Source organism: Squalius cephalus (assembly GCF_949319135.1).
Source record: "Squalius cephalus genome assembly, chromosome: 9".
Classification (NCBI taxonomy): Eukaryota; Metazoa; Chordata; class Actinopteri; order Cypriniformes; family Leuciscidae; genus Squalius; species Squalius cephalus.
Genome location: NC_137130.1, coordinates 8,386,351 through 8,405,249, shown reverse-complemented (window position 1 = coordinate 8,405,249; position 18,899 = coordinate 8,386,351). Strand labels below are relative to the sequence as shown.

The 18,899-nt window shown below is 35.8% G+C and overlaps 1 protein-coding gene across 1 annotated transcript in view; it reads right to left on the bottom strand.

The window, feature by feature from the left end:
- Window positions 1-12,666, bottom strand: part of col5a2a (collagen, type V, alpha 2a) — a 33,494-nt gene extending 20,828 nt beyond the window's left edge. The window contains exon 1 of the mRNA XM_079880975.1: window positions 12,339-12,666. Within this exon, the coding sequence (XP_079737101.1) occupies window positions 12,339-12,426 (88 nt within the window). The 5' untranslated portion in view covers window positions 12,427-12,666. The remainder of the gene's footprint in view (window positions 1-12,338) is intronic.
- Window positions 12,667-18,899: the final 6,233 nt, after the last annotated feature.

Here is an 18,899-nt window from a genome sequence, read left to right as displayed (position 1 = left end):
CCTGATTATGTGGCCAGACAGAAGACTTTAGACCCTGAGAAAGTGGCTGGGAATTACTGGAAAAAGTGAACCCTTGTCTTTTAGAAAGGCTCGTGTGGGAAGTAATGAACTAATGCTCTCCACTAAGTCTGATTCATACATACCGTTTCCAGCAGTGTGCTATTCACCCTATCATTGAAATAAAGTTCAAATATTTATAATAAACAATGTCCTAGCACCCTTTTTCAAGCAATTAATTACAAGAACTTTGCAGAACAGCTGTGGAAAACATTTGTTTACATTTAGGAATGCCATTTGCTGCTGTAACACCAATACACCAGGTGGCACCCTTGAGCTCCATTCAATGAAACCTTTTGGTGTTTCTCTGCTCACCTGAAAACTTCACTCTGAAGAAGATGTTTTTGTACCCCGCCATGTGAGAAAGTGGGTTAAAATAGTAAGAACTATGAATGTATCTCAATATACTGTAATACTCTAATCTATACAGACAAGGATCACCAAAACCTATAGCAAGAAAGTAGGTAAAGATGTAAACTTTTTTAGCACTGTAGGCAACTCATAAGGAATGATCATCACGTATTGACTCTGGGATGCAGATCAAATGTGACTAAACCTTATAGCTTAAGGGGAGACACAACCATTAAATTCTGAATGTGAGCATGCCAAAAGTGCGTGCACAAGCTAATGAATAAACATATCATAAATGAATGAAGCAGATTTAATAGGAGGGTGTTGATTGGAAATTGCTGATACCTTTTTTTTTTTTTACCAGAGGGAATGAATGTCTCAGAGAAGGATGCCAATGAAAAGAGAGATATTTTTCTGAACGCACAGCTGCTGACAACCTCAGAGAACACACCAGCAAACATTCTAGTTTATATGTAAATTTAGACTAGTGTTCAGGCTGATATATTCAGTAAATTTCACTCTTTGTATCATTCCAGGCCTGAATATGTGATAACTGCGGATTGGAAGTAGAGCAGGATTTAAAAAACATAAGAACAAGCTAGTCAAATTTGGTTTATATATCTTGTTTATAGATCTGCTGCATAACAACAATGTTATAGTCACATTCATTGTGTGAATAATAGCATATTCTAGCAGTTTTGCACATAAAAAGCACTTTTCCATTGTCCCAGTCCATGGCATTCAAAAAAAATAAATGGAATTACAAAACATTTGAAAAAGCAGATGCAATCCAGATAGTCCATACACATAGCGTAATAAAATGATTCAGTGGTAAGAATTTTAGTCAATACAGCTGGAACTGTCTATTCCCCTGTGAATATTTCATTAAAAATGTGTTTGAGCAATTACAAATGTATGGGAGGAGAACAATCTTTCTCAAGCCACCCCTGAAAACCTTACCATTAAAGGTGAAGAGAAAGCTCACTCTTTCCCTCGGGTAGCTAATTTATTGCAGACTCTGCACTTTCTACAGCAACGCTTCAAATCCCCTAGTGATGATGATAGCAAAAGCATGGTCCTTTGTGGACTTCTGACGTACATTTTCCACCAGTCTTCCAGTCTGGCCTGACCTGACCACACTGAACATGCTCAGCATTACTCCATGTCAGCTAAAGTCTGTGGTTCCCTAAATGCTAAGGCTTCCGTAGGAACGGTCTAGGAAAACAATGGGCAGCTTTTTTACAATTTACATCTCTACCAAGATACTGCATTGTGGGAGTTTAACTAATATAAATCACATGTATTTTCCTTTGGTTTATGTGGAAATACTCATAACTTGCTGTGTTCAGGGACTTTGTTGTTGGAACAAGGCTGTAAGGGTTAGAAAATGACCTTATGGAAACAGTGACTCATCTGAGTCTGTCTTTCCAACACCAAGTATATGAGTTTATGTGTGTGTGAGAGAGCAGTCTTTTATTCAATAAATGTAAGAGTTTCTGAACACCGGGCAATGTTAAATGATAATTTGATTATATGATGATTGTAAGAACTTCATTGATGAATGCAGATGTACGGTAATCACACATTCCAGGAAAATGTTTTTTTTTTACCATAAAGGAAGCATTCGTTTAACAGTTAAACCAGATAAGTTGCATTTAAACTCCAGGGAAACTTTAAAAGGTCTCCAGTCCTGCTTTTTAAAAGTCAATGACACAAATAAATTGTGTGTTTCACAGACCTCTGACCTCTCTTGTAATTAACTGATAGAGTTCCCCGCAGTTCACACACAACTCCCTCTTTTTGAAGAAGAATCTGTGTGAAAATGGGATGTTGGTGATTTGTCTACATTGTAATTTAGACTGTCACTCCAGACATATAGTCCTCAAAGTGACTGTGAAGCCTATGATTATTCAAGCCTTGACTCTATGTCCTTGTGACAACCCTTTACTGAGGTACAAATGAAGAGTCACACTGGTTTCAGTCTAGGAAGAACAACCTCGTTTGTAGAAGGAAACATGGTTTCCTTGTTTGGACATGTCTTCCACTTTTTTTCTTTTTTGTGCTTTCGATGATGTGCGGTGAGAAACGTGGGCCAGAAGATTTTTTTTTTTTTTTTTTTGGACTGCATAATTTTATTGCCACATCACACTGTGCTCTAAAACTCTTACCACCAGTCCTTAATGAATTAATTTCAATATTTAACTTATTTAATCTTAACTTCTATCCTTATTAACACATCATTTCAAATGCAACCTATTCTTTGGAATTAACTAAATTTTTAATGCTATAACTACCAAAAAACAAACAAAAAAACATTGTAAAATAAGTTTTCCTAGAATAAATGACGTACAAAAAAAAAAACGTTTCCATCTACATATACAACTACAATATTTTAACTTGTCTCCCAGTCTTTTTACACAGCTTTTACCACATGTTTGAGAAATCATTAAATTCATGGTGTCATAATACACTTGGCTAGAAACAAAGCTTGGATTTTCAGTATATGGAGGCCTGGAATAGATACAAGTCTTTGTTGAAAAGAAATATATGAAAATTTGCAAAAACGGTTCATGGCATATTGTTATTTAGCTTTAACAAAAAAGAAAAAAAGCCATTTTTAAATGACTGTTCTGTTTTCATAGATAGATAGATAGATAGATTCCTTAACTTTTAATATGTGCACAATTTGAACTCCTGCACTTTTTATACAAACTTAATGTATGTTCAGACGTTGAAGGGTAAATGTGTCTCTGTGTGAGTGTCAGGCAAGATATTTAATCTATGCAGGTCAATACCAGTCACATTCTTGGCTGAGATCAACAAAATCTCATGACCTGACATAGGCCTACTCATTGCTTTCCTAGCCTCCTTTCATGCATCAAGGAGGGAAGCATCAGGGCAGTTAAAAAAAATAATTAAATTTACAATATTAATGATTCATCATTCGCAAGAGAAAATGTATTTATTTTTTATTTTTTTTCCCCGGCTGTGGATTTCATTAATATTATTATTTTTATCTTTGTGCATCCTGTGAGGAACAACCCTTTTTCCAGGGATTGGAAACATCCCTCCCTTATGTTTCTTTTCGTAGTGTGTTTCCTCCTCTTTGCTTTGTTTGGATATTGTGAGAGCTTGCAGAGCTTCCACAGCTGGTCTGTCATGATTCTTGCTTACATTACACTGTTTTGGATGGAGAACCTCGAGGCATCAGCGGAGTGGATTTATATAAACATTTACTTCATGTGACCCCACACTATGGTACTTCCATTTCAGATCAGCCTTTAGATAGAATCAGATCAGATAGAATCAACTTTAAACTTGAAATGCATATTGCAATACATATTTCAATAGTATCTCTGGATTTTGTTTCTCTTTGGGCATGAAATTGAGAACAAAATAAACACTTGGATCAGATGTGATGAATAAGTCAAGTCAAGTCACCTTTATTTTTATAGCATTTTATACAGATTGTTTCAAAGCAGTTTTACAGTGATAACAGGAGAATGATGCATTTTAGTTCAGCTGAAGTCAGTTCAGTGTTGATTCAGTGTCTTTGTAAAGATCATCAATTATTAAATTAGTTCATTTCATCTATAAAGCAGTTCTGCAAAAAAGGATGTCATCATCCAGCTCAGTTCAGTTCTCATTCAACAGCATCAGTATGTCAGATCAATAATATTGTTGAATATGAAGGGTTCCCAACTAAGCAAGCCAGAGCCGGCAATGGCAAGGAACCAAAACTCCATCAGGTGACAGAATGGAGAATAAAAACCTTGGGAGAAACCTGGCTCAGTCAGGAGGCTAGTTCTCCTCTGGCCAATGAACAAACACTATGTGATTATGATTCAGGCTGCATCACAAGGCAGAATTCAGAAATCCTCATATGTCTGTTGTAGATATTTGAAATCGGTTGTAATGGACATGTTCTTAATCTCATAAAAGTGAGACTGCAGACTGCTCCACTAGAAGGCATCCCACTTGCTCTGGAAACCTTTGAAGTTTATGGCGTCTTGTATCTTTTTAAAGAATGATGTTTTGAATGGTCAAAAGGTCAGCTTAAAGGTCAGTTCTTGCAAAGGCCATAAATTATATAGACTGATACTGGTTGGTTGTGTTTTAACTTTTAACATATGTACTTAATATTGTATTGCAAACTCATTCAGCATATATAATAATATCACAAATTTAACAGAAACACAAAGTACTGACTGGAAACAGATTTGGTTACACATTATTTCGATGGTCCACTTTAGACATTCTACTAACTATAAGTAACTTTGCAACTACATGTCAACTAACTCTCATTAGTGGACTGACTGTTAGGTTAGGGTTAGTGTTAGGGTCCGGTTAGTAGAATGGGGGTAGTAGATGCGGGGACCATCAAAATAAAGTGTTAGCAGATATTAAGCAGACAGTACTAACAATCTAATGACTGGTAAAGCTGACATGTTGCAAAGTTACTTATTGTTAGTAGAATGTCTAAAGTAGACTATCGAAAAAAAACTTTGTTACCGCAGATTTTATGTTTTATTTAATGTATTTCTGTATGATCTATTTTTATAAATGAAAGTAAACAGATGGACTAAGTGAATCTTTTCAAACTCAAATTAGAAAATAGGAAACAATAGACTCATTGTTGATTAGATGAGAAATAGACAAGAGAGTCAATGCTTTATCTCCTTTTCATGATTCCATGGTTATAGAGTTCTTCTCCTTAGAGCTTTTGAAAATGTCTGATTAGTCATGAGCAGCTGGTTTGACTGCAGTGTTTTGTGAGAATACTGGTCCGGAAATAAGTGATTAACCGCAGAGTAATTTCAACAATCCTAATCGTTTGACCAGCAATCTATACCTAGAAATACCTTACAATACAAAAACAAAATTCATATACTGTCTAATTTTGTTTAGAGATACAAAATACTGTGAAATATTTATTCATATATATTATATTTATTCAAATATCTTATATTAATTTTATATTATTAAAAATGTTCATATATGCCTATGAAAGTTAAATTGGCAAGTCTTAATCAAGCCTAATCGAGCATAAAATCTTAGATTAAACAGCAGGTTAAATATTGAAAGTATTTCCTTAATGACTAAGAGGTATAAGGTGAGGGTTTTAGAGCACAGTTTGATGTGATAAACTGAAATTATGCAATAAAAAAAGCAATTTAGAAACCTCTTTGAGGTCATATCAGTTGCACTTGTAAAGGAAAACTGCGCTCGTCATGCAATTGCATGGGGTCGTTAGTATCCACTATTTTTTAATGACAAAAAGAGCATCCTTATTGGCTGACTAAAAATGTAAGACAATAAGAAGAGGTAGATTTGCTGTAACCATTATGAGACAGCAGGGAATGATATCATTGCTAAGACCTAGACATTACTCAGCGTTCTCTCCAGAGGAAATGCCAGTGTGAGAGACTTCCTGCTGTGAAGATACGAAAAAGAACTAATTTACAAGGTGGAAAAATGTCTCTCTCGTGAATGTGTTTTTGAACTTTAAGCTCCTGCCAGATTGAAGTTCTGTGCCTGGATCACATTTTCTTCCTTAATATGATATATGAACTGTTTTGGCAACATTTATCTACTGGATACATACGGATTGTAGCTAGTTTATTTGAAGGATACATGAACAATGTTTAACGTCGGTTTAATGTAAAAAGTAAAACCGCATGAGGAAGTAATTGGTATAATTGGCCTAGTATTTACAATAATTGAGTGTACACTGGATATACGCACAAATGGCTTAGCAACAGAACAAGAATCAAACTCCTTAACAGTAATTTGGTACATCATTCCTTGATTTTCATTTTGAGAACTACTTCAAACTGCAGCTGTTTTTTTTAACCGATGGATATTACACACAAATAAAGATTAAATATGTAATTTTCTAATAGGCCTCGGACATTTACAAACTGAAATGTGACTGCCACATGGCATCTCAGGATGACTTTTTTTCCCAACACTATTAATCTAATCTTATTGTGTCCATGACTCAAACTGTGCAGATGTTTCCATACAAACTGGGCTGACTCAGGTGGCCTAGTTATTAGAGTGAATGAAGTGCATGATAGTTGCTTGTGTTGAAAAGCACACTGTGTTCTCATGTTGAGAATTCTCATTTTTCTCTAGAGTGGACTCAGTCACTGATAAAAAAATAAAATGATTCTGCGGTGAAGTAAATACTACAGAAAAAAACTAATTTAATTTCTACATTGAATGAGTTAATTCAGGCAAGAATTAAAAACAAGGATATTAAATATTTGTAGTACTCGATTCAAGCTTGTGGAATTATATTTTACTTGGAATTGTCAATGATTCTTTGAGTAAGTATCAAAGTTATAAAATGAAGTAAAACTTTCTGATACTTGTGTTCCCATCATGCACTGAGGCATGAATATTAAGGTTGCATTTTTAAAACAAGGAATGCAAAAAGTGCTAAATGGGGTGTAGAATCTGTATCCCGGTGCTCTTTGGGTGGAATAATTCAACTCATAAAAACAAATCAAGCCAAGCTTTTTATATATTTCCTTAAATTCTCGAGTGCCTTGGCTTGATATGTTTTTATAAGGTTGCATTTTTCACTGTTTTATCATTGCTTTTGTTGTTTGATTTAGTTACTTGTTGTTTTGTGACTTTTGGAGTTCATTTTCGACCCAAAATGATCCATTCATGCTCAAAACATTGTGAATTGTGTACCAAGTATTGAGGTCTCTGTGTAGATATGTTGTCCTACAAAGTGTAACAAAAATGTTTCTGTGTAAATCATACACTTTAAAAGCATGGCTTAATTCAGTTACAGTAAAATGTAGCCTACTGTAAACAGAGAATTGCACTCAAATGAGTAAGTAGAAATTACTCAGCAGCCTTTAATGGCCAAGTTAAATGTACTTATTCTCTTTGTTAATTTTACATAGCTCAGTTAAGTAGAATTTGCTTAATTCCATGTGAAATTTACTTTAAAAAATATGAGCGCAAACACTAGCAAAAGTACATTATGTTAATATGCAGTTTTACCCAATAACTGAAAGTGAATATCAAATCCTGCAATAAGAGTATTACTAAATGTGGATTCGTTAAGGATCCCTTAAAAAAACTATTCAGAAAAACTTGAATAGCCCACAAATATGTTGGTTTGCATTAAAAACGGACTTCTCTGTTTAGCCATCAATCCTTACTCTAGTCTGAATGACATCTGTTTCATTTTCAGCACAATGTAGATATCATTATAGGGCTGTGTTCTATTAGTCACTGGCAAAAGTCAAAAGTAATGTGGAATAGTTATGTTGAATTGATCTTATGGCTCGAATCCAAAACCTGTCATTTCATCTTGTCATTATATATTTTCAAGCTGGGCAGCCACAAAGGACTTTATGTAATTTAAGTATTGGTATCAACACCATCATGGTATATACAGTAAATTTCTCATAATGTGAGAAGCTTGAGAATTGTATGGCTGTATGTTATAGTTAAACAGACAAGGAATCGGGTTTTTAAATATTATTCACTCGTTTAGTGATGGATAATATTATTGGGGGATTTTACCGGACAGGTGGGCTAATAAAAATGAGGCAGCTGATGTGATATTGTTCAGTTAGTAAAATGACTTGTGGCATTGAGCATGGCATCTGTCCTTCAAGAATAGTTCAAAAATGTTAATTCTGTCATTATTCTACTAATCCTTATATTGTTCCAAACTTGTAATTTTCTTTCTGCAATGAAACACACAAAGTGAACTTTTGAAGAGTAGTCTGGACATATTGATAGTGAATATGGGAATGTCAAGCTCCAAAATTACAAAATGTCAAAAAAGTAGTGTAGTATGAAGATATGTTGTATTCTAAAACTTTTAAAGACGTGAAATTTAAATAATAATGTTCCCCTAAGTGTTCATGATATAATTAGTAATGTCTAATGTGACAAATAATTCTTTTGATCTTATCAACAAATAAGTTGATTTTAAGTTGAAATTTTAATTCCGTTCACAATATTTGCCGAAATGATTAATTGACGCCTAATGCATTATTCAAAATTGTAATAATTTTTGTGTGTGTTTCAAATCATACGGGTTTGGAACAACAAGCGTGTGAGTAAATGATGACACAAGTTTCTTTTTTGGGTGACTAGTGATTTAGCCTACATTCACAAAATAATCAGTATATGAAATCTAGGCTGCTTCTTTTATCCATCAAGAAGTGTTTTTGGAGACTAGTGTAGCATTAACAGACAAACAGATAGGATTGAAAACGTATAGGCCAAATCCAGATGATATACAGACCACCTGGAACAGCTGTGTATAAGCTTATGAACCATCTCAAGGGGAGATCTCGTCATTTCCTCCACTGCCAACCTCTGCGTTCTCTACACAGTCATGTTTGGCATACATTTGTCTCATCCTCCTTGCTTCCTGACCCTGTAAGACTGCCAAAAATATATTTGAAGGTTTTTCACTAAATCTATTGAACATGGCTGAAGGCTTGCTTGCACATGACAGACTTTGCTGAGCTATTGTAGTTTATAGTGGTAAAATGTCTGCATTTGCTCTCATTTTCCAACCCCAATTGTACTCAATGGTGTTCGAAAACACAGTGTTCTTTACATCGGCTACATGACTTCCTCCACAACCACATTTTAGCCAACATTTGTTTAATATTTTACAAATACTGCCAAAGCAACCAGTTTAACATCTGGAAAACATCCCCCGGGCTTGCATTCGCTGACTGCCATAATTTACTTTATAAGTAGTTCCCATGGAGTAGGCTCAAGAGCGCGCTAAACATTAAAAATCCATCCTCTAAATAGTTTATTCCATGGAGACGCCCAGTGCCATCTCTGCGGGAGATCAAAGGTGCTACAGATTGTACAGTAAAGGTTAACAGTGTTAAAAATTGGTGTCATGTGGAGAATAGGGTTCTCTCCCCGCTCCCTCTTTCTCGCTGTCTCTATCCCTCCCTCTTGCAGGACCAAAGAGGCATGTAATCAAGTCATAGCTCAAAAATGCAGCACATGTTTTCCATCAGCACATAAGCTGTGGACTCGGTCGAATGCGCATATTTGGATATTTAGCTGTAAAGTGAAAACACTCTCTTTGTTGTAATATAATTGATGTGGCAACAATGACTGAAACCAGTTTTTAAACAAAAAAGGGCATTCATTCATGTAAATAAAATAAAATAGAAAAGTAGAATAGCACAGAAGGCTACACAACCGTATAATAAAAAAAAAAAAAATCCAGTTAACGGTATAATGCTAGAAAGACGATCTTCTGTTTGGGTCAGAGAGAAATTACAGTGTTTCTCACTGTATTGTGAAAAGTAATTTGTGTGGATTTGTTTAACCAAATCTACACAAAATTACACATTATCCAAAAGATTAGGGGTATTTAAACCTGTTCCATGTGATAACGCTCAGATGAAAAGATGTTTGATCACGTGGAATGGATGAAGAACAGAACAACAACACTTGGACTTTATGTGGTGCGTGCTGGCATTGAAATGTCTGTGTGAAAGGACAGGGTGAGAGAAACAGCATCTTTTATGCATTAGATAGAAAAATACTAGCAACCTAACCACATTTGCCAAAAAGCACATTTAATGTTTTTGTTGTTTTGTTTTTCTAGAGTAATTTTCTACTCTTAACATTACATAAATATTACCGTTGTAACAAAACTGTTTAGAAAGAAACATCTGTTTTCAGTTAGTCACTTTAACTAGCTTGAAACCAAACCTTGTAGTTTTCTTCAAGTAAGGAATAGTAGGTACACAAACATACTTTAGTTAAGTTGGTAACATTTTATTTTGATGGTCCACTTCAGATATTCTGCTAACTATAAGTAACTTTGCAACTACATGCCAACTAACTCACATTAGAGTATGAGTAGACTGTCTACTTAATATCTGCTAACACTTTATTTTGATGCTCCCCCAACAGACATTCTACTAACTATAAGTAACTTTGCTACTACATGTCAACTTATTCTACTAACCCGAACCCTAACACCTACCCCTAACCTACCAGTCAACTGCAGTCTACTAATACTCTAATGAAAGTTAGTTGACATGAAGATTGAATTAAATGTACTATAGAGATTAACATACATATGAGACTAGTTCTAACTTTTTTATAGAGCCTATTCAAATGGGCAAATACTGCATGTAATTTAGCAGGAAACATGATAATGCCACCAAAAAAGTGCATGATTATTAGGCTGCATAGATTAGGTCAGCCGGAATCGGGGACACTTCCTATAACACCTAATGTACTCGTTACATCATAAGAAAAATGGCATCTTCGCTAATGTTAGTCTTTCTGTTTGTTCCGAGGTTTACTGAAGTCAGCTGGATCTGGGCCGTATCCAGATCAGATGGTGGACCTGCGCCTGGACCCATCCACAACGCATCCCTGAAGTGCCAGCCTCATCAGCCCTGTGAAGGCCTCATCGACACGACAGCCATCGGCACTGATCCTCAATAAACCCGTCTCCATACCGGCGTGATGACTCCGACTTCCAACCAGAAGGAACTGGATAAATATTCTGAATGTTCTGATCCAATCTCCAAGGTTTTTTCTCTCCATTCTGTCACCTGATGGAGTTTTGGTTCCTTTCCACTGTTGCCTTGGCTTTTGGCTTGCTTAGTTGGGGACATTTAATATTCAACAATATTATTGATCTGCCTTACTTAAGGTGGATGATGACGCAATTTTCTTCTAGAAACAAACTTTATTATTTTCATGTTATCACTGTGAAGCTGCTTTGATACAATCTGTATTGTAAAAAGCGCTATTTAAATAAAGGTGACTTGACTTGACCAAAATACATAGTTTTTGAGAAATGCCACAAAAAAAAAAACAAAAAAAAAATTCACCTAAATAAAATATTATTACTTCTTAGCCTAAAGTGCCCAGACCGGTGTGAAAAATAAAATCTGATTTTACATTGGAAAAATATTATAATTGTGTATGCATGCTATATTATTAAAAAGTTAAAATAAACTTCAATTATTATAATTTTTTTGGGTGTAATGATCATTTACCAGAAGGTGGCGCACTGCCTGTGAAAGCCCAAAAATAGGTTTTGAATCCAAGAGGCACACGTAAAACATGTTGTTCAGATAGGCATATATCAAAATCTGCTAAACATTCAAGATCAAGAGAACCTCCCTAGAAGTGTTGTGTCTGGTGACATCATTTAGGGAAAAATACACGTCACATGTTTGAAATGCTCTAGACCGGGGCATGACTGAGGTAATAGCACTCAGGTGTTTTCTCGGCTGGGTGTTTTTTTTTTTCTCTTTCCATGCATGTTCAGAGTCAGAGCCTTACTCATAATATCCTCACACATCTGCTCCGCATTAGGATGCAAGATGTGTTCCTGTAGAGACGTGAGCACAGTACTAAAGCTGAAATCGATTTAGCAGATGTGAGAGGAGGATATTGGTGCAAGTAGACAACAAGTCTGATGGTGCATGTTGAAGAGTCAAGAGTAAACTTTGCCCTTTGCCCATCCTCATATGTCACAAAACTCCAAGTGACATCACCGTTAATCATGTTACAGTATGGGAACCACATGGCATAGCTAGTGATACTTGCTGGTCAAAAGTACTAGGCTACCAAATCTCCAACTTATGGCATAGCTAAAGATGCTTGCTGTTCAAAAGTACAGCCAAATCTTATGCAGATATATGCAACGTCCTTTAAAATTAAGCTCCAATTTTAAACAGTAAACAATTCACATATAAAAAGCTTGATATTCAAGCCTTTCCAGACAATTTCACTTTATATACATAAATAAACCTTACTGGTAAACATTTATATAATTAAATAAATAATTAAAAAATAAGACTAGTCCCATGTCATTATACCAAGATCAAAAGCAACAGCTTTAGCATCAGCACAATTAGCTTCATAAATAAACAGCAACTTACCACCGTATTCGTCTTGGCATTTCACAAATTGTAAAAAAGCCACAGATAAAGCCAGAAACAGGACAGTCCTAAAGATCATCGTGCCCATATCAAAGACATGAGCTGTTCTTGTGTGCAAAGTAACAGGAAAGAGGAAGGAAAAAAAGAGTCCAGGTTATCGCTGCACCATGAAGACAGACTGAGGTTTTTCCAGCTCAGAGCAGCAATCAGACCCAGCCCCACTCTCTGCTGCCTCTTTTTTAACAGCTTTAAATAAGAAGAATGCTGCCAACCCTAATTTTCCTCCCCCTTTTGTCAGTGTTCTCTCATAAGCATCCACTCTGGCTCTGTAGAATTACACAGTATGTTCCTCATGAGTCATGACTATTCTTTAAACATCGGTTGTTCTTTTGTAACAGTAATTCTTGAATATGTTTTTGGTGATTATTCACTGAGTCTGTTGCTAAGAAGGACAGTAAACTGGCTTTATGACAGTCTTAACTGCACTGCCTTTACTGCTGTTGCTTATAGGCTCTCTTTTTACAAGGAAACAAGAATAGAGTTTATATCCCATTTGTCTTGGGTTGCAGATGACAGATTTAAAGAAGTAGTAAAACGAGAAGGGGAGACAATGTTGAAAGGTAAAAAAAATATATATATTTTGCTCTGAAGGAGTTTAAATTCATTGTTGCTCATTCTTCATTGCCTCAGTATTAAAAACTGGACGATAGGATCAGCTAAACATTCCCTTTGCTGGTCAGGAATCTTTTACAGTTCCACAGACTTGTGCAGTTCAACATTTTATTAAGCGTATTTCACATGCTGAACACATGGGTATGAATTACTTCATTAACAGAAACATTTATGTGAAAGATGACCAAGATCTTGCATGTGGTTTGGCTGAATGGCAGGTTTTGCTCTGTCTTTTATTTTATAAAATTGTAAGTGCTATAAAGTAAAAGAGGACTGTCATCTAGTATAATTTACACTGCTTAAGGACATCAGTGGGTATTTGATAAAGCTTCCTCACAATGTGAGGAGCAATAATTAATGTGAGAAATTATGAATGAATGTTGACTGGTCACAACTGACAATGAACAGTAAATATACTATTCCAAGAATGAAACAAAATTGAAAACTCTACTGCCTGACAGATATCACTGATACGTGTCCTGAGGAATCACACTTGTTACCTGTAGCTGACACTTCTAGGATCTGTATAGAAAAAGAGTCAGGTAATCGCCCAGTGCATTTCAGCCATCAGAAAATGCTCCCTGCGTGTTCAGATTTGCTGACGTCCGGTTGGCTGACATATCTTCAGAGGGCAGGCTTTTACTGAGAGGGCGAGTAGGATTGGGGTTGGGTGGTCTAATTCTAGAGGAAGTAAGCGAAACAGCTGAAATAGCTCACAAACATCTATCTATCTATCTATCCATCCATCCATCCATCCATCCATCCATCCATCCATCCATCCATCCATCCATCCATCCATCCATCCACCCATCCATCCATCCATCCATACATACATAAACAGAACTGTTATTAAAAAAAAAATTCCAGCTAAATAACAAAATATGCCCTGAACAGTTTTGTCCAATTTTCCATCAATTTCTTTGCAGCAAAAATTTGTATCTTCTCCACGCCTATAATGGATATAGATGTGCTATGTTTATGCAGTGTGTTGTTTTTATCAATTAACTATTATTTAAGCAGATAGTAATCTTCTAAAATACATTTTAGAAACAAAACATGTTTTCACTACAAATTCTTCTCCTTTCCACTCCCTCTTTTCATCTGAACATTATTGGCAGACACATTTGAGTTTGTATTTGAATTAGTCATGTTGCCATACTAAGCTTCTAGTTACCTAACATATTCATGAGGACATTTATTCTAAATGTGAACGTGTATGTAATGAACTTTTTTGTGGGGGTTATTTTTGATGAGACAAATGCTGAACATATGTACTGAAAATATTTCACACCTTTTAGGAGTACATCCAACTACTAAATATGAGATCATCTCACATAAGGTGAACCAGAAGACTTAAAGTATTCAAAATAATGCTTGACTAATGCTGTATTTGAATCCTCCTCAGTTTTTACAAACTTTTAAGAGAAGGGAGAGGAAACAGCTGTGAGCCATGTTCTTTGAGCTCTTGATTTACTCTCCATCTCCAATGCTTGTACAGCACAGAGGAGCAGAGGTGAGGAGGGGGTGGGCTGAGTCACAAAGCAGCTCTGCTTGTGAAGCCCAGCCCAATGGAGTGGCCAATAGCCCTTCCAAACCTCTGCAATATTGCTTGCAAGAAGCAGTACTCTCACGCCAAGGACAGGAATGAGAGGCTGTTTTTTTTCTTCACACTGTTACAATAGGCGGCCAAGTATTGGGTCATAACAGAATGTAGCACAGAGGAAGCTAAAAGCTGTATACTTATTTCGAGCATACTTATTTTGAAAATATTTTTAAACATCTTACTGACCCCAAACTTTTGAATTGTATTATATACAATTACAGTTGGAAAAATGCAACTTCTATTTCTGAAATCTGTAAGCATTATCAGTTTAAACAAAATTATAGCAAAAATGAAAGTGTGCAAACTGCATTGAAAAATCTCAATTGAATATAGTAATATGTAATTTGATAAGCACAATTGGCAATAGATATTGGAATGCTTACAACATGCACTTGTCTTTCCATTGGGCAGGTTTATCACCAGGATATAAAAAAAGTTATTGTTTTTCATGTTAGCAAGGATGAAGTGATAATGATAAGTTTATAGGTAACAGTGACTTTGTTTATACATTTTAGCTAACCACTTGACAGGGGCAGTGCTGAGTGACCAAAGTTAGAGTTTTCCATAGTTTTAACAATAATTATTTAAAATAAATGATTGTGCACTTTAGGAAAAGTCTGTTAAAAAGGCCATAGTGTACTATGTCAATATAAATTAATTTACTGTATTGATTTTTCAAAGATTTCATATTTGTAATCATGCATTGTGTTGTGTTTTAGGGTTAAAGGTTTAGGGTTTAAGTTTTGTTTTTGTTTTTTTAACAGTGTGGTCTGAAAAAAAATGTATTTAATATATATTGAAAATTGCAGACTGATCTTTCGAACTTAGTAGGAGATGCATGCTTTACTGACTGTGATGAAAGGCATTGAAAATGGTGACAAATGCTGAACTCTTTATTGCACCACCCACTCAAATACAATGACTGATTTATTCAAAGGAATGTCTCGTCTGGAGAATAGCCAGATACTGACTTGTACTGGCTTGTTTTTTGTGTTCACTTTCCCCAAGTAAACAGATAGAATATAGAACCTCTGAATGTGATACTGGTGTTTTGTTATTTGCGGGAAAAGTCAAGGCCTTGACACAGTAGCTCAAATTAAGGTAGCTTCTTTTAAAAAGAATACACTTTTTTGTTTGTTTCTGTACTCCAGAGACCAAACTAATTTTATGTTCACTATCATCTTTGCAATTAATTTTTTCCTAAAGATTTACTCTGTACACAGTTTAATCAAGAACAAAAAGCATAGATTACTTTATTCTGAACGCTGAAATTTCTTTCCAAGATCATATTTTCTGAAAAATAGAGACAATTCAAAAGGGTTGTGGTTCTAATACAGAGACACATATTTCCACCAAAGAACCATGAGTTAAGTAAACTAACGTCTTTGTTTTCATGCTTTTGAAATGTGGAATAAACTGAGATCTTGTGTGGTAGAGTAACTAGTTTGTGTCAGAAGGTGATTATCATCTCTATTGACACATATATATACACAGACACATGTTTGCAAAACAGAAGACTAGAATGTACTAGTCACTTCATTTGCCACGCGCAATATGAAGTCCCACTGAGTGAGGAAATATAATGTTGCAATCAGTCACAAAACATTATTATTATATATATATATTTTTCCATGACATTCAAAGCTTCAAAATCCACGTAAACTCACAGTGACCTCACATGAATTACTTTTTAAAAATCCCCCACACATCTATATACACTCTACTCATTGTCAGACTTGCAGTTTAACTCTCAGAATGTACAAAAGCTGTCACTGGGACAGTACCCTTCAAAAGGGTTATAATATGTACCATTTAGCACTAATATGTCCACTTTTGGTACCAATATGTACCTTTGAGGGACTAATATGCACTCATTAGGTACAAAGGTGTACCTTTTGAAAAGGTACCACCACAGTGACAGCTTTTGTACCTTTTTTTAGTATCTGTATCAGTAGCTTAAACATTGTGGTTTAGTTTAGGATTCATTTTGATGTCACTACAAAGTCCAACATGTAAAGTATTTATTTCAATGTGTGTTGCAGTTGCTGTAGGATTCTTCATGATGTTTGATGGCTAGCATAATGTGTCTGGTAATCAGGGATTAACACACGGGCCTCCATGGGCTGAAGCCCAGAGGTCAACACTGGGGAAGGGAGCGTCACGAAAATGATATTTGTCAAATAATTATTTGTATATATAGGAGTTTGCAGCAGTGAGAACAGCATTCTAGAAACAAACTCACACACCCATAAATTTTCAGGACAGGAAATTTTTCATTGTATATATATATATAGGAGTTTAGCCTAGAAATCTAGACGCACCCTAGCCAGTGTCGTCTAGCAACTCTCCGTTGGCTTGCGAGCTGGAAAAACCAAACTCTAGTCAGGCCAATCACATCGTGTATAGAGTCAGTGGGCGAGCTTAAAATAATGACGGCAGGGTTTTGACGGTTCCGAGTGAATTCCCTGCTACTTGAAAATAAAGAAGATGGCTGCTGCTGCTGGCGAACAGCGGTCTTTCGAATCGGCTTTGGCCACGAATCTGGAAGACTTGGAGTTAAGCTTTTCTTTGAGAAAAGAACAAAGAACGGCACTGAAGTCATTCTTAAAAAAGGAAGATGTGTTCAGAGTTTTGCCGACCGGATATGGCAAAAGTTTAATCTATCAACTAGCTCCGCTGGTGGGACAATGCTCTGGTTGGTTGTAGCGCTATCCTATTGCGTGCAGAGGGAATATGAAAGACAACCGTTTATCCCGCCCCTCAGATTGAGCCCTGCCAATGGTGTGTTCCCAGACCCAACAACTTGATGTGGGTCTGGCTTGTCAGGCTAATAGGAGTTTGCAGCAGTGATGCAAACTATATTGCTGTTAATGATATATAACTGTATCAGTTATATACCTATATATACAGTATATATAACATAGGTAGCGATCCAGTTGTCCAGTTGTGCTAAGCACCCTCAAATGAAAGAAAGAGCACCCTCAGGTTAATTCTATGATAATATCATATTGGAGAAACTGATTTACAAACGCTCCAGTGTGTATTTGTGTTTGCGCTCAGGAGAGCATCAAAGGGTTTATATTTGCAGTGTTGAGCACTGAAGCCATTCACAGACATGTCTGTTGATTTCTTGAACACGATGGCCAATCAGAGGCATTCAAGTTAGTCAAATTCCACTCACCGCTCAAAACGCTGGAGATTTGTTCAGTGCCGAGTTGTGCAATCGTCTCGTTATAACAAAGTGCAGACACGATGTAAATAAGAGATGAATTATGCAGTGTTGACCGCTTCATTGATTATAACGGAACTTTGAAGTGAGTCTGAGATGAGTGACAGCTTTTTAGTGCTTTTAAATGAAGCGCACTTTGCACGCGTTTATGCTTTATAAAATGGATAGTTACGGTCCTTGATTCTTTTTGGTTCGAAGCCGTTGTAAATTACGCAACAAACACACACCTGTGACCGCATTACATTAGAATTACTGTGCAACTGCCGTTTGTGATTCTTTGTTGCTGCATGTGTTGCTTGGCAACCTTTTTGGAACTACATTGCTTAGCGGAGGAATAAATGTGTTATGTAAGGGATAATGTATAGCGAGGCGGTTGTTATAGCGAATAACAACCCCGACGCGAAGCGGAGGGGTCTTGAATCAGCCTGAAGGGGTTGTTATTCGCTATAACAACCACCTAGCTATACATTATCCCGCTTATTACATGGCTACCTACAAAATAAATAAATAATTTGACACAAAATATTGATTTAAAAAGGAGTTTATTGATTTAAAAACGATTGTATTGCTTCCGCTAAAGAAAATAGTCCGTTCCGCGTCCATGTTGGGTATTGGTTGTCAGTGTATTTATGCATGACAGTGTGTTTGCGTAGGTAGCCTATTATTTTTGACATTAGCAATCGCCACTTAAACTATACTTTTGAAAAAATGAGTGAAATCTTAAGTTAACGACTCTTCATGGCAGACATTGATGTTTGTGTAAATATTTTAAATAACTTTTTTAGAACTTCTTTTCTGGGCTGGACACTAACACTGGGCAATTTTGCTTGTTTAAACTGCAAGTAAAGAGCAGTGTATTTTCTTTAAAATAAATATAAATTTATGGGTTTTTATTTTATTTATTTCAGTTATATTTCTACTTACTTTTACTTTAAAAAAACAACTGTGTATTTTAAAAGAAACCATAGGACGGTAGTGATGATTGATAATTTAATCATTTAAATATAATAATGTAATTTTCCAGTGTACGCTCAAATACAGGGATGACAAGCAAGAA